The 27,455-nt window shown below is 41.4% G+C and overlaps 1 protein-coding gene across 1 annotated transcript in view; it reads right to left on the bottom strand.

Annotated features, from left to right (window-relative positions):
* The window catches only part of LOC310868474 (shisa family member 6), a gene marked incomplete at both ends in the record, with an annotated part of 127,459 nt that overhangs the window by 10,994 nt on the left and 89,010 nt on the right, over positions 1-27,455 (bottom strand). Inside the window, 3 exons of the mRNA XM_083778932.1 lie at positions 306-479; positions 2,683-2,706; positions 3,685-3,747. Of these exons, the coding sequence (XP_083635058.1) occupies positions 306-479; positions 2,683-2,706; positions 3,685-3,747 (261 nt within the window). The remainder of the gene's footprint in view (positions 1-305; positions 480-2,682; positions 2,707-3,684; positions 3,748-27,455) is intronic.

Raw genomic sequence — 27,455 nt, 5'->3', positions numbered from 1 at the left:
ATCGCCTGACAGGGAGGAGTTTAGTACCTGTAAACATTGCCATGAATACGTTTTGTTTTCAGTCAGTAGTTTGTAAATTATGGTCCCATTAATTTCACAATTAAATTGTGGGAGAACGGTAATTCCAAGATTGTGGATTTGAAGTTGATAAAATAGTGCCTTAAAAACAGGTCTGTTGAAACCAATGGGTGACGTGCGCAGCTCCCTTCGTCCATTCTTTTCACAGGTTCCAGGGCAAGCATTCAAGCAAAAATAATACAAATCAGGCGGATGCCGGATGTAATGTATAAGATGGTAGCACCTACTTAATCTGTGGAGAGATGAGGAGTAGTATTTACTTAGTTCAGGCTTCATAGCTAGCTCGTAGGAGGGCGGCAGGTGGCTGAGGTTCTGGAAGGAGCGAGACAGGGACATGTCGTACGGCTCGCCCGTCCTGTACGGTTCTGTGGCCGCGGTCAGAATGTTGTGATGGGGTCTCTCTACCAGAGAGAGAGAGAGAGAGAGAGAGAGAGAGAGTGAAGAGGGTGAGTGTTAAAGTTTGATGCAGTGCAGTGCAGTGCAAATACTGTAGGGGCTCTATTGAGAACCATTGTATTGGAACACAGCTTCATGCTGCTAGAAGAGCTTGTACACTGAGGGTCCTCTGGCTGGTAGAATGCACGGGGGTTGTGGCAGCTGGGGGGGGGGGGGGATGGGTGCAATTGCAATTGGACATTATGATCTAAGGGTGGCGCTAGAGGAAAAGTGGACATGTGGCTGCATTTAGGTCTACGGTCTACTACAGGTCTGTGGCTGTACTGGGCCAGCTCTAGCCTTTTCTTTTTCTTTTTTTCTTGTCACCGGCAGATTCGAGGCTAGGACCTCATGCAGGCAGTGGTGGAAAGTAACTAAGTATATAGGCCTACATTTCTTTAAGTACACGTTTGAGGTAATTGTACTTTACTTTTGGAGAATTTCCAATACTTTAACTTTAGTTACTACTTACTTTGAAGATTTTGAATATTAGTACAAAACATACTTAACTTAAACCCTATATATTTCAGCCATTTGAAAATAGCATAACAAGGTTTTTATACATTTGAAAAGTTGTGAAATGGGACATTCTGCATAATGCGTACTTTCTACTTTTGGTACTTTTGGCTATCATTATGGATACAGATTTATGGATAAAAATAGCCTGATGAAGGCCGCATAGGCCGAAACGTTGCTGGTTCCCTTTATTAAAGTTTTTCACTGCATTTGAAGACAGTGTTATTTCTTTGTCATGCTGACGTCGGGCACTTAGTTGTCCCTCTTCTACGCACCTGTCACCTGTAGGTGTGCAAAAGCCTTGCTTTTTAAGTATATTTTCATAACAATACTTTCATACTTACCTAAGTAAATGTTGAATTCCGGAGTTTTACTTGTAACAGCTGTATATTTCTACATTTCAGGGGGGACAGAGGAGAGTGGTTTATCATCTCTTGTCGTGGTGGGAGCCTGGAGGCTTAAAACAGGAGTTGGAAGACTACTGCAGGAAGCCGTACAGGGCCACAGAACGCAGCGTGGATGGAGTGACGTCCACAGTGCAGTGCAAGGAAAGGAGTTTGTTTACGTGTTGTTGTTGTTGTTTTTGTTTCGAGAGATTGTATCCAACAGTTGGACACAAATTGGAGTGTTACCGTGTTTTTGAGTTGAAGTGTACCACAGAAAGAAAAGGGGAATAAAGCCTGAGTTAGCCAGTTTATAGCGGCCTCCATATATGGACAAGTTATGTTTGTGATGTCCACCCCCCCCCACCCCATAGAGGTTTGGGTTGCTACCCGACCCTCACACCTCTGTTGCGCCGACGGACAAATTGGTGTTGTTCCATTCAGGGCTTAAAGTTCTCAGTCCTGGGGACTGATTTCAGTCCTGAGGATTTCATAGGGGTCATTTAATGAGATCACTGCAGATTTGCAAAAAATCATTTTCAGTCTTGGGATTTTTTGGGGCTTTAAGCCCTGTCCATTCAATGAGGCCCTTCTGCTGTGTCTGACAGCCGTGCATGTTGAATGGTTTCTGTTGTGTCGATTAATTGTCACACGAATATTGCGTATAACGATTGAATTGTGTTTTTTTATTTGCATTGAACATTGGAATGTTACAATTTGTATTTCCGTTTGCCTTTTTGGCTTCGAAATCACAAATTGCACAGGGCAGATATGACAGAGATGACTTAAATATACAAAGAAATCAATGATATTTAATACTTAGATCCAAAAAATGTACAAAATAGCGGAAATAGTTGATCTACAAGCTTACAACACCGTGATGTGTTGAAACGCGTTGTTGTAGATCTGCATCTTTTTGTCTAGAATGACACACCCAAACTAGGGATTGATTAATAATAATCAATTATTTCATTAAATGATTGATTATTGATTATATATTTTTATAATCGATTCAATCGATTAGTTCCATTAACTGTTGGACGGGGAAATAAATGGACAGAAGATCGACCAACCTTGACCCCCAGCGTACAGTACAACCACACTGTGTATAACGACATCTATTCACAACACACGTTCAAACACGTTGTGTCACTCTGGATCAGCAACACTTATTCACAACACATGTAAGCAGGAAACGTGAGAGAGTGAGAAGAACAGATATACACATACATTATGTATACACCGATGTGTAGATATGTGTATTACTTACCTTCGTGTCTCATTTGCCTGTGGGCTAACCAATCCAAGCCAGAAAGAAAGGATCAATGGCGCACGCACGCACACGCGCACACACACACACACACACACACACACACACACACACACACACACACACACACACACACACACACACACACACACACACACACACACACACACACACACACACACACACACACACACACACACACAGTACATACACTCCTCTCTCTTGTCATAGAAAATTGCATTTGGATCAAACAGATATAGGTTCCAATGACAGTAATTGTTTTTTCAATAACTTCTGCAAACCGTACTCATATGATCCTTTGATCATCACACATTTAGTTTTTCTATACCTTCCCCCACGGCCTGCTTTATCTTTATGTCTGGGTTTAATCAGTGGTGGAAAGTATTGCTTGTCAAGTACTGTACTAGAGTACAGTTTGAGGTATACATTTACTTCACTGAATCGTTTCCATTTTTCAGTACTTTATCGATTTTAAAGACACAAATCTAATCTTTGCTCCAGTAAAATGTTGAACACAGGCCTTTTATACTTGTAACTGCATATTTTTCATATTGTGGTAAAGATACTTATTTAAGTAAAAATATTTAAAAAAAAACCCGAAAACAGGACTACCACTTCCACCAATGGTTTTAATTTCCCGTTGTGATGAATACTTTTGTCCTTGGCTATTCTAAATGGTCTATTATTACATTCAGATAATATCTGGGAGACAGTGTTATTGGCCGACTTCCCACTTGTACATGGATGGTTCATATATCGTCTCTGTCGGGTGGAAACCTCATATGTCCAAAACCGTTACTTGTCAGGATTCAAATTCAAAAACAAAAGTAGCCGATCCACAAGCTCAAAACGCGACGCTTCGCACCACATTTCAAGCTTGCGGACCTGCTACCTTTGATGCTTTTGTGTGACGCTGTTGTGTGATCAACTAGGGCGTTGATTTACACAAACAAATGAAAGAAAAAAAGAAAAATAACTTACCTATTTTGGGCGTGAGGGCTGTGAGGTCCATGTGACTCCGTTGGTAGTCCTGTTGGGGGTTACCTGTGGTGAGAACAACATTTTCATGTTGAAAAATTATAATAACAATAATAACACAAAGCTTGTAAGAAATGTACTGCAAGCTAAACATATTAGGATTGTGAAATAATCATCGGATTAATTGTGTTTGGTCCAAAATGATTGTTTTGTTTAAACTTTTGTTTAAACGCTCTTAATCCGGCTGGTACACAATTAGTACACCTGTGACGTGACAATTACGTTGACGGAATGATGTCTATAGCACAGTTTCTTGTCATGGGATCGGGAGACCACCAGGGTTCCGATTGGAACCTTAAAAGTCTGTAACTCTCAGAGATAAATACGTACTTATATTTCACGGTAGAATAGATTGGGGTTGATGGATATTTTCTTTGGTATTTTATGTTCACATCTTATTACTATGTTAAAAATGACCTTGCATTTGGTGTACAGGACTGCCCTGTCACCCAGTGATGTTATATCAATATTTGCATTGTATTAATTCTATTATCAGCTGTCACCCACTCCAGATTGAAAAATGGAGTACGACCTGACAAACAACTTTGCTCTAAAGATGAGGATATAAACACCCTCTCACCCCATGAGATAAAGAGTCAACAACAGAATCCTAATCACGGGACGTGATTAAAGTAAAAAACAGGATTCAGACAATCGGACGCTCATGACACTGTACTCTGATAACCACCTATCGACCTATTGCAATGTGACAACTGAATTCTGTATCTATGACATGTTTTTTCCAGTATATATGTTTGTGCAAAATGATGTAACTGGGTTCAGAACACTTACAGTACGGAGAATTCTCCTACGTCCTTGACAATTCTTGTAACAGCTTGAACCTGAAGACTTCACTAAAGATCTGACTGCTTACATGGTATTCCTGTGTGAAATTCTTTAAGGTCTCTTCCTCTCTGGTTTCCCCAGAGAGAAATACTTTTGGGTGGTCTTGATTGATTGAGGTTTCTCATGGTTCAAAGGAAGAATAGATAAAGTGGAGTTGTAAATTAACTCAACAGGGGTCCAAGATATTTAAAACATATATGGCACCTGGTGGTAGCCTCATATTTAGATAAGAGGTTTCTGGCCAACAGCAATGATATAATATTCTATTTTTTTTGCCCATGGTCAACAGCCCCCTGGCATCTTCTCTGCCATGACCAAAGTCACAGTCCACTGTTGATGCAGTGAAGCAATGGATTGTACTGTTTACTTTGTAGATGCAAACATAGAAGCAAGTGCAATTGATGCTATTGCTAATCAAAGTATCAGAAGGCTGGTGTCATCAAAAGATCTGAGGGCGGCCATTGTTTAGAACGGAAACAAAAACAAAATGCATCCATACTCACTTATAATAAGCAGGCATGGCAATACTGAACACAACAATCCCATCACACGCACGCACACATGTGCTCTGGTACATCCCTCAAATCATCCCTCACAGTTTGGTGCAGTTCCAAAATAATTGCGATGCAGCCGCATATATACAGCAGAGGCACTTTGATGCTTCAAATCATCCCACCTTCGATGTGAACAAGTGACCTGTCTTCCTGACCACGCGGGCCACTGACACGATTGATGGCCACTGGCTGTTGATGCTTTCAATCTGTCTGCCTTAATGACCAACTTGAGCAATGAAATTGATTCTGTGGGGAGACTGGTGACAATATTGTTTTTGCTGTAACAAACATGTTTTTACAAACACAGCTTTACAAATTCAGATCTCCATTTAGACCAGACGTCAAAATAAAAAAAAAGTCTTCTGAAATAATATATATATATATTCAAAGATTTGTGCCGCATTTTCACAAATTTTCAAAAATAGCAGACCTAGGCCTACAAGCTCATAGCGAGACACTCGGTGGCGCGCTACAAGCTTGTAGATCTGCTATTTTTCAATAGCTATAACATAATGCTTAGTTAAAACACCAAAAGGGGTTCCCGCCCAGAATGGGTTAACGGCAACGTTACGTCAAGTCACTTCAGGGAGTGGAAATATATGAATTCCCTCAATTTCTGCAACAAAGTGCATGGCTTTCCTCAATGACAGGACACAAAGCGACATAATTTGCATTTAAATATCGCCATTTATCATAGTCTTCAAGTTTTAGACAACAATACAGGACATTCATTCAAGACAGGAAAGACTAAGTTCTTCAGACAGGTTGTTTTTGTCCAAGTTTCTATTGTCAAACTTGATTTGTGGTGATGTGACAGGTTCTATGTGGGTGAAGTTTGCCAACATTTCATTTCTGGCTATTAATCAATTCTGTAAAACTCACGAGTAAAACACACTTGTGAGCTTGAAAATGTCTTACTATTACCAAGATTTATCTTGGGGATGTCAGCAGCACTGTGCAGTTGGGATTAACTTTGGTTTGCACAAGAAAGCCATTTTATTATTCCGTCGCATCGGGCTAAGACTGCTAATCAATGTTTCATATAAACAGTATTCGTTATAAATATTGCATAAGCATTGGCAGTCACATTGGAAGGTAGGGTCTGTGTTTCTTGTACTGATTAACATAACTGATAAACACATTTCAAAACAGTTTTTCAGCCATGTACCGGTATGTTTATCCAAGGGATCACTTACAGAGGTTCCATGTGGAAGCTAATTGACACGCTGTGAATGTAGGGTAGGGAAAACAGATTTAAGATGGTGATGCTAGTTTTTACTGTAAATCTATGTTGAAAGGTTTACTACATGTTCACAACGGTCTGGCAGTGTTTGTTAAGTCAGACACTGTTCCACTCCAAAGGACATTAAGGAAACAACAACTCCAAGATTTCCAACTCATTCAACTTTTATTTTCCAACTTTTTCATGCTGTGCACAGTTGGCTTCATTTGTTGATTGGTTGGTTCGCAAATCATGTTAGGTTGAAAACCTTTGAAAACAGAGAGACAAAGATTAACAATGCCAAACAACAAATGATATTATTTTTAAATACTTTTCCAATCAAGTTATTTTTAACCAGTCTTGTTTTTAAGCAATAAAGTATTTTAAACAAGCAAATGTCTCTTAAACAATTAATGTATTTTAAGCAATTCAATGCCTCATTTAAAGGACTTTTAATAAAACAATTTCAATTAAATATTTCAAATTAACCATTTAAACACTTGGAATAAAGAAATTAGATAATTAGCTGATCCTTGAGCTTGTAGCTCAGCTCTTTTCCAACTAGGCATTTTAAACCTTTAACACGGTGAAAAATGAGTTGTTCACACTAGCCCTTACCCGTTAGATATTGCCCCCCCCCCCCCCCCCTGTGGCCGCGGGGGGTACTGCGCATCAATCATCAATGTGTCAAATCGAAAAAAGGGCTTCGTTAAGACCTCCATATTATTATGGTCAATGCCTGTGTGAAAAGTGGGAGTGATTGGTGCAGGCAGTGAGGAGCTACGGCAGTCACAGTCACACAGACACACACACATTGATTGAATTATAGTATGATTTTAGTTAGTCTTTTAAATTCTTTAAGTAAATCATTTCTAACTTTGTCTTATTTTGTAAAGTTATACTTTTAGACTTTTCAAACACAAATGAAAGCTTCCAATCACAACATGAAATACGGCAACGCGGTTCTTCTCCAATCCAAACTGTAGAAGTTACTAAATACATTAGCCCATTAAAGCCAGATTTTAAACACATTAAGCAGTATTGCAAATATCACTGCTTAGGACAAAATAATATCACCGACCATTGGCGTCTTTGGACTTGGAACATGCAGAGTAGATCTTGCTTCGTCTCTGGTGTATAGTTTGTTTGAATGCTCCCTCCAGCCTTTTCAGGTGTTCCAGCCAGCGGCGTCAACTCCGGGGGTGCTCAGGCGCAGAAGCACCCACGGGCAAAATAATAAGCGGCGCCAATATCAATATGCAGAAGCAGAATATGCACCCACTGTCCTGACTGAAATGTCCCTTCCCCAGTGGCCATGTTTTCATGCACGTAGTCACTGTAAGTCACATACCTTTACGGGGGGTTGTGGGCGCTTGGGCCAGATAGGTGTTGGGCCGCCGCCCATGGGCATCCAAATGCTAATAAGGTGGCTTTTGTTCTGCTGCCAGGTAGAGCGTATAAATGTTGCATACAGTACAGTACAGTACAGGATTTATTTCCATTTGACTACGATGATGAAGCACCCTCCAGCCAAGAAGAGATTTGTCCAGTCCATGCTACAATTCGGCGCCGCCGCTGCGGCCTCAAAGACCCGGCTGCTCCCACCAGAGCCCGCTCGAGAAACACTTTCCTCGTAAGCGACCGCCACAAAGCGACTGCTTTACTGTTTATCATTGATCATGCTGAAATGTTGAAACAAGATACTGAAACAATTTAATGTGTTCGTTGTGAACTGAAACACTGTGTTCATTAGCAAACTGTAAATAAAGTACCAACCGAAAAAACCGCTGGGGGGGGGGGGGGGGGGGGAGGGGCGGGGGCTGCACCCACCGCCGTTATAGGAACCTGACGCCTCTGGTTCCAGCTCAGCCAAACGAGCAGCCATCTTGCTGGTGCACTCTGGGAGATGTAGTTACCAGAGTGTGATGTTGGAAGATGCCTAGAAAACTCTCCACTTCTGAGTTTCGAACAGTGTTTTTGAAAATCTTTGATAATCATACTGCTATTTTTTTCACCATACAGTATAATAGGCCTTCATCGTGGCATATGGACATACTGTACATACATACAGTAGTTGTGTAAGGGGTCTTGTCCACTGAGGCGGGCGCCGCTCGCCTCAAAACACTCCCAAACCAGCGATAACCAGTGGTTAAAGTTGTTATTGATCTAAATCTGAAAACCAGTTACTTTACACCACTGCCAATGGGCAGTCAAAATCTAAAGGCACAAAACTAAAATAAATTCATAAAAATAAAATAAAAGCGAATCTACAAGCTTGTAGATCTGGACTTCAATTTACAATTTACAATTTAGGCATTTAGCAGACGCTCTTAATTCAGAGCGACTTACATTAAGCAAGAACAAAAAAGCATGGGAATACATCACATAAAAACATTTATCATGAAACATGCGTAAGCTAAGAAAGTAACAGTGGAATATCTATATAATAAAACTATACATATAAACTATACATATATACTACTATGCTATACATATGTACTATGACGTGACTTCATGGCACACCAGTGTACCTCGACACACTGATCTGTAACCATTCACATTTTCCTGCAGTTACTTTGTCTCTAAAGTAGGTCAACAAGACATATAATTCTTTGCTCATGAGAAGCTGTGAAGTGTCATTTGGGTGGATTGGAGTCCCTTGGGCCTTTAGTATAGCAATACGCGCACACACACACACACACGCACACGCACACGCACACGCCACGCACACATACTGTAACTCCTGTATTTTTACTTAAGTCACTACAAAGGTACTGGCATCAAAATGTATACAGAACCAAAGTAGAAAATACTCTTTTCGATATAACCAAAGCTTACAGTAAGTGGTAATGTTGATTAATAAATAAATATAAATACAGATGAATGCAAATAAATGCAGATAAATCTGAAAAGATGTAACTAATGCTGTGAAATAATTGTAGTGGAGTAAAACATTTTTGCCTCTGAGATGTAGGGGAGTAGAAGTATTAAAGTACTGAAAATAAATGACACTCAATTAAAGTAAAAGTCATAATTGTACTTAATTAAGTACAGCACGTGATTCATTTCCACGACTCCCCGAAGTGAAAGTGGTTAAGCGTGGGTTTTATAAACATTTAATCAACGGAAAATATTAGCACAGCCTTGTGACTGAAAAATAACTACATCGGATGCTTTATGGAACCGTTTTGGACATACAAGGTTTCCCGACTGACAGTGACGATATATCTCCCATTCATTGGAGAGCAGTCAAGTGATGTGGGCCGGCGCGTTGCCGGCGTGACGGCTCGTGACTGCGGGCCGCTTGACCCTCCAGATGATGATAAGGAGGAGGAGGAGTGGCACGAGCAGAATGGCAAATGGGACTCGACGCCACTTAAAGCTGTCCGCCCTCGTGCGTGCGTACGCATACCATATTGCACGCTGCATGACTCCCTGATGTTTACGCCAGATAAGGTACAAGCTGTTGCCAGACCTGGGAAGACAGGCGCGACCGTTTTCCGCTGTCTGCCGCTGTCTCTTTCGGTTTTTAAGACAGCTGGTGGATGGAAAAGGAGCTCCGTGGGGGCAAGCGTTTCCGGGAATCTGGCCGTCGCGGCATTCAGACGTGTGGGTGGAGCTTCATTTCCATCCACCAGCTGTCTAAAAACCGAAAGAGACGCCGGCACACAGCAGAAAACGTCCGTGCCTGTCTTCCCAGGTCTGGAAACACTGACAGAGAAGCAAGGAGAAGTCGGTGTGTTGCTCAGTAGGCTATCAAAAAGCAATGAATATTTGCAATGAATAAATGCGGAAAAGAACTCACATTATTTTACTGAGGTAAATGCGACCCACAAATGGCCTGGTTTATTCTGGCATTTGTGTTCACTTGAATATAGTTATTCAAATGACATGACCTAATAACGTACGGACATGATTGAAAATCAATGTAAATATATAGACCCTGATGAAAACCTTATAGGTCGATATGCATTGGTCATAATTTGTTGCCTTGCTCAAAATAAATCCTTCATATTTTTTGCCATGGAATTATTTTCTTTGCAAGTCTGTAGTCCAACCTTTTGGGAACAAAGCAGTGCTTCTTTGAAAACCCATTTTTGTTCACATGTTCCCACCTGTATCACCAAAGACTATATGAGCCACTGCCTGATCCCTGCAGAGCTGCTTTTTAAAGTTCTAATATTAAAGAGTCCCGGCCCACTGTTTGGGGAAACAGTACAGTATACAGTACTTGAACAAATGCCCGGTGTGTCTGCGGGCCAGACGGATGGGGGGGATCCCACTGTGACCCAGATCTGTTTTAAACGGATTGCTCTGGGGGGACCTGATGGACAACGAGCCCTTACAGTACCATGCATGGCACAACGCTGGCACACTGTGATGCACTGTACCATGAGGGCCTGCTGCCGCCACTCACCTCCCTTTGCCCTTGTGTGCCCTTGTGTGTGCATGCGCGCGTGCATGCATGCGTGTGTTTGCTTTGTTTTGCTGTTGTTTTTTACCCTATTCAATTTATATATATTTCTTTACTCTTCATTTCATGTATTCCTACAGTTACCCACTCACTCTCTTGACTTTGATACCTTGTTTATTTGCTTCAGTACATGCTGCCTTTATGACCTGTGAGTATGTGAAAAGTCGACAAAACCCAATAAACGTAAACACAACAACACAACAAAACAAATAAGTACTTTAGTTACTGTCCACCGACGATGGCCTCTTGAAGAGAAGTGGGTGTCCATGGAGCACTGTGACTTTCTAACAGGGATAAGCACAGATTTATCTGATGTCTTCTTCAATACACCAGAAGTAACATCATACAAAGCTGCCGTTATCCATGCCGGGAGAGGAACACAGACAGTCAGGGACGCCTCTTATAACAAGCAGCCCAAGGGGCAGAGATGGTGGCAGACAGCAAGGGACAGTGGTGGAAGAATCACAGTAAAAATACCAGAATGTAGAAATGCTCCGTTATACAAGTAAAAGTGCAAAAGCATTGGCATCAGAATACACTTATAATTGCCAAAAGGAACAGTGGTCATTGCAGAATGTTCCATTTCACATCAAGGTCAATTTGTATAAAATATTTGAAATATTTTGAACACTCAGAACACGACGCACCGCGACATGTTGTGAAAATAGCCATTGTAGATCATCTATTTTCAAAGAGCCAACATATAGGGCTGAAGTGGTTAAAGTTTTGTAATAATATTTAAAGGTATATTCAGTGATTTCACTTAATTCAAATATCACTTATTTTTTTGTTTTGTTGTGATAATCCTCCCTACTATAGAGTGTGCTGACCATATAAGGAGTTCCTCCCTGTCCCCAGTTAACCCCTGGGGGTCAAAAAACCTTAGGTTTCGTTTTTGACTCTCTATCCTGATTGGACGAAAGGCTGGGTCCCACAGCCAAAAACGAAACCTAAGGTTTTTTTGAGTGAAATCACTGAATATACCTTTAAGAATCTTCAAATTAACTAAAGCGTTTTTAGTGGAGTAAAAATAGCAATATTTGTTTTCAGTGTTCTCAATGTCACTATGGTAGGCAGGCTTCTGAGAGACACGGGCTGCACAGACAGAAATGAGCATTAGTGAGGACCAATTATGTGAAGTTAGGTTGACAACGCATGCTCTTTTTAGCAGCAGCCATGTTGACATAAATCACTGTGTTATGTTCATTCCTTCACAGTGTTGTTACCATCGATATATTCCAAGGTCAAACAGAGTCAGTGTGCTGCTATTGTGCATGTTGGCTCATAGGAAAGTCTGTCACTCTGCTAAATGGAACAGAGTCTTAATTAATATAATTGATAGCACTGGTGAAGAAAGTAACAATACAAAACTATTCTTAGTATTGTTTCAATATGGCTGCTGTGAAAATGGTCTATTATCAGTTTTTTGATAATTGATTGATTGATAAATTCTATTAGACAATAAAAACAATAAACAGTCAAGCACATTGGTCCAAAAGTACAGCACCGAAGAAAGACCTTGCGGACTCATTTCCATTTGGGTCCAAGGCATTCATTCACAATAACAACAATCTCAAAAACATTCTATCTAGAAAATCTTAAATTGTGCTGTATTTCCATCCAGAAATAATAATAACTTGAATATGTTGAATACAAAGCATACACCACTACTTGAGACATGAATTTGGCTTCTTGTTCTCCCCAATCCCTGCCACTCTCCATTATAATGACAAACTAAATGAAAATCCCCCCCACCCACCTTTTTCTTATTATTAGTTTTTAGCCCAGCTAGTAATTGGCACAAGGTTCTAAACATGCCAGAGTGGGTTGGTCAGTCGGTCAGTTAATTAGCACAAGGTTCTAAACATGCCAGAGTGGGTTGGTCAGTCGGTCAGTTAATTAGCACAAGGTTCTAAACATGCCAGAGTGGGTTGGTCAGTCGGTCAGTTAAAACCACTGAGGTCAGGGTTCATGTGTCCTTAGTTATTAAAACCCCAAAATAATCCACTGTAACAAATTATAACAACAACAATGAATACAAAGAGAAACAAACAAGTGCACCTAAGGTTATAAACCCAAATGGAAGCAAATACAAAGTAAAATGCAATGAAATAAAACAAATAGACCTTTATTAATCCCACACATCATTAGCATCGATGAGGACAATACTTGCTGAGGAGAGGTTCTCAACATGTGGGCCGGGGCCCGTTGGTGGGCCGTGAGGATGTTGCAAGTGGGCCCCCAATTAACACCAAGATTTTAAAGGATAATGATTTTAAGGATTGAAATTATAGATTATTTTAGTTATAGTAAATTAAACTACAGGCTGCTACGTTAACGAAACCAGAACCCAATTGATTGATTGATTGATTGATTGATTGATCACCACATGCTCTGAAAATGTGTGCGGCCCACCTAGCCAATGTTACAAGCCGTGTTACATGTTCAGCTGGGTCTGGAAGTTCCGGGGACCTCCCGGGGACCCCCACTCACTTCACACGGGTGTGATTCTTTTGTCCATAAATTAATGAACTACACACTACAGCGTTATTTACAAGCTCAAAATGTGGCACAAAGTGCATAGCTTGTAGATCTGCTACTTTTGATGTTTTTGAACTTGATTCCTGAAATGTCACAGTTTTGGACATATGAGGTTTCCACCCGATACAGACGATAGATGGCGCTTGATACGCAGAATAGATAGATATGCTCAAGTTGGTTACATTTCAACGTAAAGGAGAAATGTCAGGCACCACAAAGTAGGAAAATTACATCAGAGTCTTTGCAAGTATGAGCCGAGCTCATACAGTAGCTGCACTCCAGGCACTACTCGAAACATAACGCCATGCCCAAAAATAGAGATGTCAGGGGTAAAGCAATTAAGCAAAGAAGAAGATACAATTATTGTTAATTTCATTTTTCTCAAGCCAGGTATACTTTCCAAAATTGTTCTGTTTGTGAGGTTGACACACACTGTGGTGTAATGCGACTGAATCTCTATTCTGAAATAGAATAACTGTATGTTACTCTGGCATACAGTATCTGTGTCTGTATCCATGCACATGTGTGTGCGCGCGCGCGCACACACACACACACACACACACACACACACACACACACACACACACACACACACACACACACACACGCACACACACACAAACACAAACACACACACACACACACACACACACACACACAGAACCCCGGGGCTGAGGGGCCTGGCATGGCATTACACATCGTCGCTGTCGAGCAGAAACCTTGTATCTCCATGTTTGAACTTTGATGTTCTGTTTATGCCCTACTTTGTTGTACAAGCAGAATAAATAAAAAATAAAAACAAAAAAAAATTGCCAATTGGCAATTTTTCTTAGAAGAGTTTACTGATTTGGACGGCATTTGTAGAATCGACCGCAGGTCTTAATGTGTTAAAGTAGCCTATATATTTTATTTTTTACATGCAAGGTTTCCACGCAACAGTGACGATATCAGTGTCTTGTTCTCTGCGCGACGCGACTCAGACAGACACACAGACATGCACACACAGACACACCCGCACGCACACACGCACGCGTGCACCCACGTGCACGCACTGCCTGGCATGGCACATGACGTCTCCCCACCAGGTGCCCCTGGGGTTGTATTGATTAGAGCTAGTGTGTTGCAGGAGGAGCAGCCTGTGTGCACCATGCGCTCCCATGACGTGCTTCTGTTCCACTTCACTGAGGCCACACGCCTCTCAGTTTCGCCACACGCAGCCTTTTTGACCTTGTTGACTTCATGAACAACGGTGTCGTGTCACACACAGTGGGCAGGGCAGGGATTCCCAAACCTTTCAGTGCCAGTAAGGTCCCTGAAGTAGCCATAATTATAGCCCCCACAGTGCAGCCCCCCTCCCTATTGTAAAATGGCTTAACTCCCCCACCTCACCTGAAAGTATAGTGAACATAGCAAACAAAACAAAAACAAAACCCATCACTGGTGTTTTAAATCTTGTCCTATTGATCAGTGTACTCTAATAACTTCATGAACTATTTTTTAATCTATGTTTGAAAGTGTTCCCAAAGCTATAGGGCTATAGTATTCATTTTCAATGGTAGACAGTGACATGAAGATACAAAGCTGTATATACTGTAGGCTAGCATTTGATTTCAATGGAAGCCAGAGAGATGAAGATACAATGTGACACCCGGGCCTAGCTCTACATTTCAGCTTGAGCTGGCTTTCAACTGCAAAATGTTTCCTTTTACATTTTCCTCGCTCGCCGGACACATACATACATGCTTGACGTCAACGAGCGTGTTGTTCAGATTTGTAAGCTTTGTGTCTTTTGTATAGCAGCCTCCTTCTCGTCACAGACCCATTTGTTTAATGTGTGTGTGCACAGAGGTGCCCTCTTTCTGAAGCTTTGCCCACGCTCACTCCTCGATGCTCCTTGGGGGACAGCATTGAAGAGCTGTAATGCAATCGCTCTCTTGCGACTTAGCCATTAGTCATGGCATCTTTTATCAGGAAGCTGTGAGTAAGCCGGTGTTATTTTACAGCCATTTCGGGCTTTTGTCTCCTTAGCTTCAATGGTGGAAAGTGACTAAGTAGATCTGTCGGGTGGAAACCTCATGTCCAAAACTGTTACATTTCAGGATTCAAATTCAATAGTAACAAAAGCAGCAGATCTGCAAGCTCAAAACGTGTCACTTTGCCAGAGGCATTCATTTACAAAAAAGCAAAAAACACAAATGGAGATATGGACCGACAATTCAATGAAATACAATATACATACTATAATAATATAGCCTACTCAGTAGCATTAAAACTCAATTACACAACTCACGAAGCCTTGTATTTATGGCGATTTCTTGTTTTTTTCACCTTCCTGAGCCAATAATGGGTCATCGCCGGTCAATAGGAGACTCAGTAGAAATACTCTTACCGGACTCCGCCAGTCATCAAATTATTTGCTTCGGAATGCAACCAAATAATAGAAATTAGGCCTACATGAATTCAAGGCTTTTCATGATGGGTAATTGATAGAAAAGAAGTAAAAAAACAAATTGGGTGAACTACTGAGTACAAATACTAAAATAGTATACTTAAAGAGTACTTCTTCCACCATTGGTCTCCTCCTCCACACGTTTGGTAGCGTACTTTCCCTCCGTCTAACAGCGTCTAATTTCTCCCCGACCTCGTGGGTAATAAACTCAATGCGAAAGGAATTATGCCCGATGATTAAAGCCCCATAATTGTATCTATTTACATAAATTACTTAATTACGTCAAATGTGATTGATACTTGTCCTGCAGAGATATTACGCCCGTCTCTAAGTTGCCGCAGGAAGCCGTGCTCGCCGTGGTGATCCAGTTTGTAATCTGAGCCATAATATTTGGATCCATCATCTGAAGTGTAACCTAATTAAATGATCAGTCACCACGAGTATAAACATTTGGCGACGATGATGCTAATTAATAGTGGCTGAGCGCCCACGAGGCGCTGCGTGTTCAGACACCATTATGGCATTTGTCTAAAAGAGTTTAATAGTATAGACTTTTGATTAATACAGCGCCATAATGAGCTTGGAGGCCCAGCAGCTTCCAACCTGACAGACTGGAGAGTGATGGCAGGGGAGGGGAGGGGAGGGGAATGGAGGGGAGAAGCTGGCTGTTGCCAAACGCTTGTTTGGGAACGCCACACGAGTTGTGGGAGTCGGGGGCCTGGCTGGCTGGCTGACTGCCTTCATCTGCCGTATAGCTTTGTAAGGATGTCAAACGAGAGACGTTTGCAGCTGGCTTCAACTTTGGGAAAGTGTCATAGTAGCTCATTTACAACTGAAACAGACTTCCTGTGCACTAACTTCCTCTTCAAAATAAGAGCCACGTGTAATGATTAGTCAACACTAATCTTATTTCTAAGTCTACTTACGGGACATGATCTCGACCGTGGTCTGCACCAAAATGTAAAATATAATTAAAATCGTAATAATGAAACGATTCCATCCACTTCTTTACACCTGGAAACTTGTAATGTGATAATCAAAGTTGATTCAGATGCAAACGCTGTTTATGCCACTATACGACACTATTACAATTTAAGAGTAGAATTGTATTTGGTTACATTACTACACTCTCAGAGATATGGATAAACGGATAAATGAACATAGGACGTGATATAATCAACCACCACTAGCTGTTCTACTGTATCAACAGACAAAAACCTTCTTTTTTACGGATGAAAATGTAGTTGTTACCGGGCAGATTTTCGTTTTGTTCTTGCGGCTGGCGGTTTTTCAAGGAGTGGTCAATGTTATGAGGCAAAGCCTTTTTGCAGTCTGACCACTGTGATTTATTGAACTGGATAAGTGTCCATGTACCCTGCCAACGTGCGCATGGTGGAGACATATACTGTAAGGGGCAGAGAATTTGGCACCGGCTGGAGCGTCATGGTTTATGAGAACACAACGTCAGGCGACAGGTTAAGATGACTCGCGTTCGGATGCCAGCCCAGTGATGGGATTAAAAAAATATCCATCGCCAAGTCATGTTCATACGCTTGTTCATACGCCAAGTCATGTTCATACGCTTGTTCATACGCCAAGTCATGTTCATACGCTTGTTCATACGCCAAGTCATGTTCATACGCTTGCTATTTGAGGTAAATACAAAAAGATGACATGATCACTTACAAAAGGACAACTACTGCGACCATATTGGATTTTGTTTATTTTTTGCTTATTTTAATAAGTAACATTTCCAGCTCCCGAGTAGAAAATGGAATCAGTTTTTTGTTTTGATTGATTGATTGATTGATTAATTGATTGATTGAAACCTTTATTCTCGAAAAGAGCATTGAGATGCCCTCATTTGCAATGGTGTCGAGATCACACCCATGGGTGGGTATTCATTTTCTACATTTGTAATTAAAGCTACAGTCTGTATACTCAACTGTAACACCTAATCAAGTGTCCTGATTATTCTTGCTGCCAGCAGTGGTGGAAAGTAACTAAGTACATGTACTCAAGTATATGCTGTACTTTAAGTAAAAGTATTTGAAAATGATCTATACTTTTACTTTTTACTGGACAAAAAAACATTTTAGTTGCTAGTTACTTTGTAGACTTTGATTATAACAAAACATACAGCCCTATTTAAAATGTGGCTATTTGAAAATATCGGATCTGCAAGATCACAGTGCATTGCGACGCAAGTTTTATGTGAGCTTGTAGATATGCTATTTTGTATATATATTTTAGACAATGATAACTTCACAAGTAAATTTTGAATACCATGATGTTTACTTGTAACAGAATGTTTCCACATTGTAATATTGATACTTTTACTTGTGAATATAGTTTTTCCGCCGCTGCACCGCGCCTGTGCACTGGACCCTAGCCCTGAGGGGCGTGAGGAGTTCAACAAATTATTGTTATGAGGTATACTGCGGCGACCAAGCCCTATGCAGTGATATATCGACACTGTCTAGCTCCATATTGGGTCCTGCTCATGGCTCATGTGTGGGGTTTGTTAAGAGCTCAGAGCTCAGCTCCCCAGACAGACACTCTGTCTGGGCTGGACCGACTGCTGTCCTCATGTTACCCGGAGCCATATATAGGCGAGGTCAGATGATGTCAAGAGGTTGATTGGTTAAAAAACAACAGCCCCAAAAGTGTCTGGTTTCTCCTTCAAGTGGAACTGTGCCCAGAGCTTCCTGGGCTGTGGCGTCCCGCGGGGCTTTGCTGCCATGGTACCTGTCTACATGGGCTCTGAGATGCAATCCAGGGTCCGCTATGTCGTTGGAAATAATACACCCTGACATGCAGTGATTGTTGCCATGCACCGGTGATCACGATTTGTTGCCCAGGACCTAGAAGTAGCAATACTTTGCAAAAGTCGCTGCCCATATCTCTCCAACAACGTATACAATTCCACGTGGAAATACTCTGCCCGTCTCTCATAGATATTTGACGTAAAAGTGCAAACGTATTGGCACTAATGAATACTTGAATATATACAAAAGTTAAAGTACTCATACACACATCTGTGAGTATATTTCAAAATATCAAGCTCAAATTTCATCAATCGCATCACAATACGACAAATTGTGAGCTTGTGGACTGGCTATTTTCCAATGCAAAATTGGGGTTTTGTATTCAGAATCTGCAAAGTAACAACAAAGACAAACAAACACAATGGTTTCCAACATTTTCTTCTGGATCAGGGTCCTCTTGGAAATCTTGAGGGGGCCATGATTTGTCAATGAATGCTTTCATTTATTTGTTATATATGCACCGGTATACGGTATGTGTATATCATGTTTTCATGTTTATTGTATTTGAAAGTGAAATATCCCTTTAAATCATTGATTGTTCCGGCTTAGAATCCATAGAATCTGGCAGACTGCTGGCGCTTTGGCATGGGGGGTCAGATCAACATACAGTATGGAATGAATTCTGTACTGGCCATATATGGAGCGTCTCTTGAGTGTAGAGGGTTTGATGGGGTCAGATCAACATATGGAATGTCAGAACAAGAATGATGGGTGGGGATGATCAACATATGGAATGTTAGAACAGGTCAGCTCCATATGGAGATCTAAGGGTTTGAGGTTTGTGGTCAGATGTAGAGTTGCTGGCCGGCTCCATATTTGCAGATCTAGGTGATGATCCAGTCTTCTCCTTGTATGGTTATCCTCCACGGTTAGATGAGGTCATTGTCGTGATCTTCATATATGGAGATGGCCATATATGGTGGCGTGACGTGTCACAAGGCGTGATGTCACGAGGTGTGACCATATATGGAGGCATGATGTCACGAGGCGTGACCATATAAAGGTGTGATGTCACGGTGATGTCACAGGGCATGACCATATATGGAGGTGTGATGTCACAAGGCATGACCATGGAGGCATAGGGTGACTAATTGACGGAGGGACGGACGGACGGTAGATGCAGGTTTTCATATAATCAATAATCAGCGTCACTGGTCTACCCAGCCTCCCCTCCCCCACCCATCACAGGTGTGACAACTAATTATACAACAGTGGGGGCCGCTTCAGTGCATCCTGTCATTAGGTCACTTTAACTCTAGTACATTTGCTTTGAAACAAAACCTTGATGCTTTGTGTTTGCTCACACGTGAAATAAGATCAGTATTAGATATATAGATATGAGACACTGGCTAGGTGCAGGTGAGCAGACGCAAGAGATGAGGGCTAGAGGGCTATCTGAAAACACAGTGTCATGAAACGTGTGTGTGTGTGTGTGTGTGTGTGTGTGTGTGTGTGTGTGTGTGTGTGTGTGTGTGTGTGTGTGTGTGTGTGTGTGTGTGTGTGTGTGTGTGTGTGTGTAGTGGTGTCCGAGTTAATGCGTTATTGACACGTTTAACGCATGACATAATTAAAAGCGTTAATTCTTTGATACAGGTATTTCGGGCGTAGCCAATTCTGTCATTGTTATTTAGGGCTAAAGACCATTGGAATTGTATTATGGAACTTACACATTGTTACATTTTATTCATTCTTTTTTTTGGTTTTCACTAATATTTTTATTGATTTATTTTGTGAAAAAAAAAACATTTAATGTTTTTTCTTTGTCCTACAGCGACACATTGGTCAACTATTGTCCCCTATCAAAAAGAGTAGCAACAGCAGCAAATAAAGACGGGCGCCCAAATGGACTTTTTCCTTGTTCCCCATCCACGAAAAGGAACCAAAGAGAATAGCAGACAGACACACATACGGGTATTTTGGGGCGTGGCCCGGGGCAGTGTGTATGGACACTATGTTGCCAACATTATGTGCTTGGCACGAGGCCTTCAAAGTTATCAGCTGACATTTAAAAACTGAAAAGTTTAATGAAACTAACGACGAAAACTATAGGAATTTTCACCGAAAACCCCAACTTTTTAGACCCTTTGAAGTCTAAAGTCCATCTGGCTTCCTGCTCTGAACACTCCCTCTGCGCATCTAAACCAATCACAGCAATTGAGGGGTGGGATGTTAAGGGCAGTGTCGTTTGGTATCCGCTTATAGAGGGTATGCATGACAATATACCCGGAAGTTATGCAGGAACGCCTACTGAGTAGCAACAAGCAGAAAAGTCCAGTCTGATTGTATTAAACAATGTTAAACTGTCAATCACAGTCACTTTAGAATGTGCCAACACGCCATTTCTGTCCCTCCCTCTCGCCCTATACTGTAGCCAGCGAGAGGGAGCTGACAATGTATCCGCTCTGCGAGCCTCATGTCCCGGGGAAGGTTTGTTGATAGGTCTGGGTGTCTTTGACTTTGGCTATATTCATAATAGTGAAAATGTATTAAATACTGTCATACTGAATAAAGCTATTTAACTAAACAAAACGCAGAATATCACATCATCTCATGTTGCGTCAGAGTTAAATATAACAGTGAGAATCCTACTGTAAGTGTAGATTTTTTTAGTTGCCAGAAGTTTGAGAAACACACTGGAATGAATAATGATTTGATTTGAACGTACAATACAGTATCACTATCTTCCGATGCATACCGTTAAGCCCGGCACGGCACCGGCCCTATTGTCTTGGGCCCCTTTTCTTGTGACAGAAAAAAGGATGCATGCACGGGAAGGAAGAGCGGCCACACTTGAGAAGGAGACAAGCGACAGTTAGAGGGCAAAGAAAGCCGTCTGGGATAAGTCTTAAAATACCCCTTTAACTAGGGCAGTGCGTGAAGACTGGGGGTATAGCGCTACACCCATGCCGCACTGCTTTAACCTGTCCACATAGCACACAGCATATAGCACGTTTACACACACACACACACACACACACCACACTGAAGCCGCAAAGGCTTGATATTGTTTCTGTCGAGCAATTTTAACATTCTCCATAAATTAACAACCTACTTGATCATACAGTAGGCTACTACTGTACAGTGTCATAAAAACGCATTGAAAGCAGCTGATCCTCAAGCTCAAAACTCGAAGCGACACTTGCCGATCTGCTACTTCTGCTATTTTATTATTTGAATCCTGAAAAGTTATTATTATTTTTATTTAATTGAACTCTGGAACCTTGGTTCTCCGGACCCGATATTAACCAGTGGGTTAAAGCTCTCAGAAGCTTTAAAGTGGTTTAAAGGTTCTCAAAATAGTGGGGTCTGCTCTGTGAAAAATACCGAATCTGTTTGGAAACTTTTCAGTGATTCAGATTATTTAGTTTCTCTTCTCGGGGTCCCTGACACAAAACATTTTCAGACGGGGGGTCCGTGGCCAAATGCATATCAATTTGGGGTTCCCTGCCATGACAAAGTTTGAGACGGTGGAGCATTCCATTTTACATTCCACCACTTTGCCAGCTGAAGCAAACTTCTGTAATCAGGCCCCTTTTTTTCTAAAACAACCTGACGGACCGAGGTGGGTTAAAACAAGATTCATGGCGCCCCACATCTCCTTTCCATTGATGAGCTCTCCGGCCAGGGGATTAGCTGCCTTTGCATATTGTTAAAAAGTAAATTGGTGCCTTTCAATCCTCCACAATATCACCCCACAGCCGCTGTCCAGTCCAACCGCACATAATGAATTCCAGTAATGAACCTGGAGGCCGGGCCCCTTGCATGGGGAAAGGTACAATATAAATTGTAAAGTGTTGTACTATGCGGGGCCACATTTGTCACCATTACAGCCAATATTTGGTGACTCGCAGATGAATGCGTCCCCGGAGAGCAATAAAGGAAAGGCCTGGAAGTAATCTAATGTGAGTCATGATAGTCGTCGTCCGCAGGGTTCCTGTGAGGTCCAGGTAATGGGCTCGGCGTTATCCGATTGCAATAACGCCCTTATTGCAAAGCACAAGAAGACGTCTGGTGGAAACCTTGTATGTCACGAAAACCATTAGTTCTCCGCAAAATGGGGGGGGGGGAATAAATAACCTGTGTTCCAATGGATCCCAATAAGGAGTTGTTTTATTTTACAAGAACAAGCAGTGGAATGTTGTTGGGTAGATTGTGCAACATCCTAGGCATAATATAAATACCTAATTAATGATATAGTATCACAACTCACAAGGTCTTGTTAATGCTCTGGTTCAGAACCCACACACGTTTAATTACAAAATGTTTATAAAATAGCAAAAATGAATTGAAAATGAGTTGTGAGCTGAGCTTGTAGATCAGATACGTTTGTATAACACGCTGTAGTATTAAAGGACCACTTCACCACTTTTCTTTTCTTTCTTTTTTCTGCTCTGTCTTTGTCTCATGGGAGGGCTGTGGGCAGTTCAGAAAAAAATCTGCCTAACGATGTCACTAGTGGATGGATTTCTGAACTGCACACAGCTGTGCTATATGAGACACAGACAGAGTAGAAAATAATTGTGGTATTTTATCATGAACACCAATTATTAGGACCAATTATATGAAGATGAAAAGTGGTGAAGTGGTCCTTTACGAAGTACGTAGGGCATTAAAGCTGCACTATGTAACTTTTCACTTCTATCCTACGGAAGTGCTGATTTCTTTTCTTTTTACCATTGAGCTAATAGAGCCTGCCTGCTTGCTGAGGGGATGAATTGAATCTCGACCATCAGGGCAACATTTATGTCAGATCATACAAAATACAACAACACCATTGTATAAGTTATATTGTATTAACATACAGATTGGACAAAATCTAACTTTATTCATAAAAAAGAAGTTACATAGTGCCGTTAAAATTTTACCGGGAAGAAAAGTTCAAATACTGCATGGAGATACGAGATTTCTGCACCACAGTGACGACGAGTTTAATGGTTAGACCGTTCGCTGTCATTTCTCTGCCGCGCAGGTCTATTAATAATATGTTTGACAAACTAAACATAGATGGATCAGGGTAGCCTAGAATAAATGTGAAAAGGTTAGAGCTCTATATTCTAATCATAATTCATATTGAGTGTTTCTCCAATAACACGTGTCACCCTTTCCCTCCAGCTCTTTAATAAACAGAAAATGCATTTTTCAGGGTGCCATGCATGTCATTATTCTGACCTCTCAATATTCCGATCTCCCATAATTCCACACTAGCACTATCCCAAACCCTATAAACACTATAAACCCTATAACCTCACAGCTCTGAATAACGGGATGTCGGACTTATGGGCAGTCCCCTTTATCAGATTCGCCAATTTCAGCTGATCAGGAGAGAGTATCCATTCATCAGCTTCATTTCTTTTTTTATAGTGTTCCCATTTCATGTCTTTCTGCTCATTGCTTTGTGTCGTCACTTCCAATTTCACGTGTCTATCCTGGGTCCATGTATGCCCTCTCTCTCTTGCCTCAGTCCCAGCCTTACTCATCTGCCAGGAGAAAAGCCTGGTCACAACCTAAGGCAGAGAGTGCAGAGCCAGAATTGTCGGGCTGGAACATCCGTCAGATGTACTGTACTATGTCCCCCAGATACAATACTTTCCGACCAATCACTACACTTTCGAATACACGGTCGAATGTAAACAGATTTGTAAAGGGTCAACGTAATTTCCTTGAGCGATATACTTCCGCTAAAATCCCACTACTTCTGCCAAATTCCAGCAAATAGGTCACAGCGTAGGTCTTGCCCAGCGTGGGTTGGATTAAATTGGTATACCGATGTGAAAATGCATTTTCAGTTCACTAAAGAAGAGCTTGAGAGACACGTAGACCCCTGTTACTGAACAAACACTCTATAGCAATGATGTCAGAATACAGAGCTATTTAACAGTTATTTTGACAAAAGACATTTAAGGGTCCATTACTGAACATGTACACTCTCAGAGTTACAAATGGATGGATAAACACTGAGGATATTGCTGCGTAGTATCTTCTGTTCTGAGTACTATTGCATTATCAGGGCAATAACTCACATACGTAGTATGAGTCTTATAACCCTTTTATGCATTGTAAAAAAAGAATCACACCCGTAACAGAGTTACCGTGTGGGGGTCCCCAGGGGTTCACTGTACTGTACTGTACTGTACTGTACTGTACTGTACTGTACTGTACTGTACTGTACTGTACTGTACCGTACCGTACTGTACCGTACTGTACTGTACTGTACTGTACTGTACTGTACTGTACCACCCGAGGACATGTGTGTTACCCATCTTCTCCATAAGGAGCTTGAGTCCAGCAGTGGTGTTTTAGTGGATTTCAGACTGGATGGAAACCTTTTTAATATCAGGAGGCTACAGGCAAAGACCAAACTGTCCACAGAGCAGGTCATTGAGTTGCAGTATGCAGATGACTGTGCTCTTGTGGCACACTCCCCACAGGACCTCCAGTCCATCCTTGCTGTGGTTGTCAAGGCCTACAGCAGGATGGGGCTGTCTGTCAACACCACCAAGACAGAAGTGGTCTGCCAATGGAGCTCCAGTACCCACACACCCTGCCTGCCTAGGGTTGGGATTCGTTAGGATTTTAACGGTTCCGGATCCTTTCCCGGATCCCTCTTAACGGTTCCGGTTCCTAACGGTTCCCTTAAGGGATCCTAATATTATTTTTTCCCCTTTTTTCTGACATAAATTATGCTTATATTATAACTAACCTAACCAAGTACATAATAAAAACAAATTAATTAATTCAATTATTGAAAATGCACTTTACAATTATGAGGTGGCACTATTATTTAAACTTCACCACCAGCACCACCAGCTAGCCACTGTCGTATAATTCCATGAACCAAAAGTACTATTAAGTCACTAGAATGTCTCATCAAACTACTTTGAGTTTACACTTCACACCTGAATCCGAAGTTATTGTTCTAACTGTTATGTCCATATTCTAACCATTTATTTTTTAGCTAGCCCCTCCTATAGTGTAGATTCTTGTCCTAACACAAACATTAAATGCCATTGACAATGAATGGAGCATTTACATCATATGTGTCTCAGCAAATCGGTTTTTTTGTGTTAACACAAACATTAAATGCCATTGACAATGAATGGAGCATTTACATCATATGTGTCTCAGCAAATCGTTTTTTTTGTGTTAACACAAACATTAAATGCCATTGACAATGAATGGAGAATTTACGTAATATGTAGACGAGCAAATCGGCTATTTTTATCCTACACAAAGAATAAATTCCCATTGACAATGAATGGAGAATATGATGTACGATGAAAAGTGCGCCCCTCACTTCACACGGGTGTGATTTTAAATCCATGCCCTAGTACAGAGGTTTTCAACTGGTGGTCCGTGGACCACTGGTGGTCCGTGAAGGTATTGCATGTGGTCCCTGGCCATGCATTTAGTAGTTTTTTTATCGACCACTAGTTGGGAAATTAACTTGTTCATTAAGTGACCTGGTGATGTATGATGACATCAATGTCAGTTACTGGGAAGTCGGATGTCAAGAACTTCCACAGAAAGGGAGTTTGAATTTCAAGGGAAAGTGAACCGGATTGACTGGTTGAGTCTATTAGGAAATGTCAAATGTGCCCATATAATCATGCAATCGCATGTGTCTGCCATCTATGAGTTTAATATGGTGCCTAGTTAGCTAGCTGTCTGTGTGTTGTGTGTTCTTTTTTTTCCTCCACCCCTCTTTTCTTTAAATCATAACTCACTCATTTTTTGCTCATTTAAAAAAATTCATACCATGTAAACTACGAAATTCGGGCTTTCATTTGGTATATAGATCGGTTGTGTAGGCCCTCTCTACGAAACGATATCAAGTGAAAAGGAAATGTCGGGGAATCACCATTAACACCATTATCAAGCAGCGCAAACAAAAGGCGAGTGGGGGAGAAAGGGGGACGGCGGTCGATTGTGCCAATATAGCCAGACTGAGTAGGAGATATATGCCTAAAATCATATTTACAAAACGTTTCAAATGTGGAAAAAAACAGAGATGATTTCAATCGAATATTTAGACAAAGTCATGCAAGGGGAACTTTCTCTGGACTCCATGGGCTAAGAAAATAAACTTTTAAATCCCAAATCCGGTCAGAACGGCTGCTCCGACGTCGTAGTGTTAAGAGAACAGAGTAAGGGCAACCATGGGAAAGGAATAGCTCCGGACGACTAGCATATGCCAGTTAAATTATACTGACTGTTAAAGGCTTGATTTAATTCACCTCAAATTAACAAATTTGATATTAATTTTTATATCCCCGGCCCTCACCCAACTCAACAGTGGTCCCCAGGTTGATTCTTAGTCAGGGTGGTGGTCCCCAGGTTGATTATCAGTCAGCGTGGTGGTCCCTGGTTCATAATCAGTTGAAAACCCCTGCCCTATAGTTGATCATACTACAGCGTAACACAAAAGCATCAAAAGTAGCAGATCTGCAAGCTCAAAATGTGGCGCAAAGCGAGAGCTTAAAGATCTGCTTAATTTGCTATTTTTGAATTTGAATCCTGAAAAGTAACAGTCTTGGACACGCAAGGCTTCCACCCGACAGAGACGACATACCCTCTGAACCCATCCACCTGATACTCATTACACAAGCAGAGCGGATCGGCGGTGCGAGCACACAGATCTCCACTAATTGGGTCCCTGGCATGAATAAATTCTCACATTGAGGAAAACGCAGGATTTGCTGGGTGCGTCATTCAGCGGGCCGCCCATATGCCACCCTGGCTAAATGATTACATCTATTGTCGGGGCTATAGTACGTGCTACGAGTGCTGAACCTTTTCTTTC

The sequence above is a fragment of the Protomyctophum parallelum genome (genome assembly GCF_964188405.1).
Source record: "Protomyctophum parallelum genome assembly, chromosome: 13".
NCBI classification, from domain to species: domain Eukaryota; kingdom Metazoa; phylum Chordata; class Actinopteri; order Myctophiformes; family Myctophidae; genus Protomyctophum; species Protomyctophum parallelum.
This window is presented reverse-complemented; position numbering and strand designations above follow the sequence as displayed.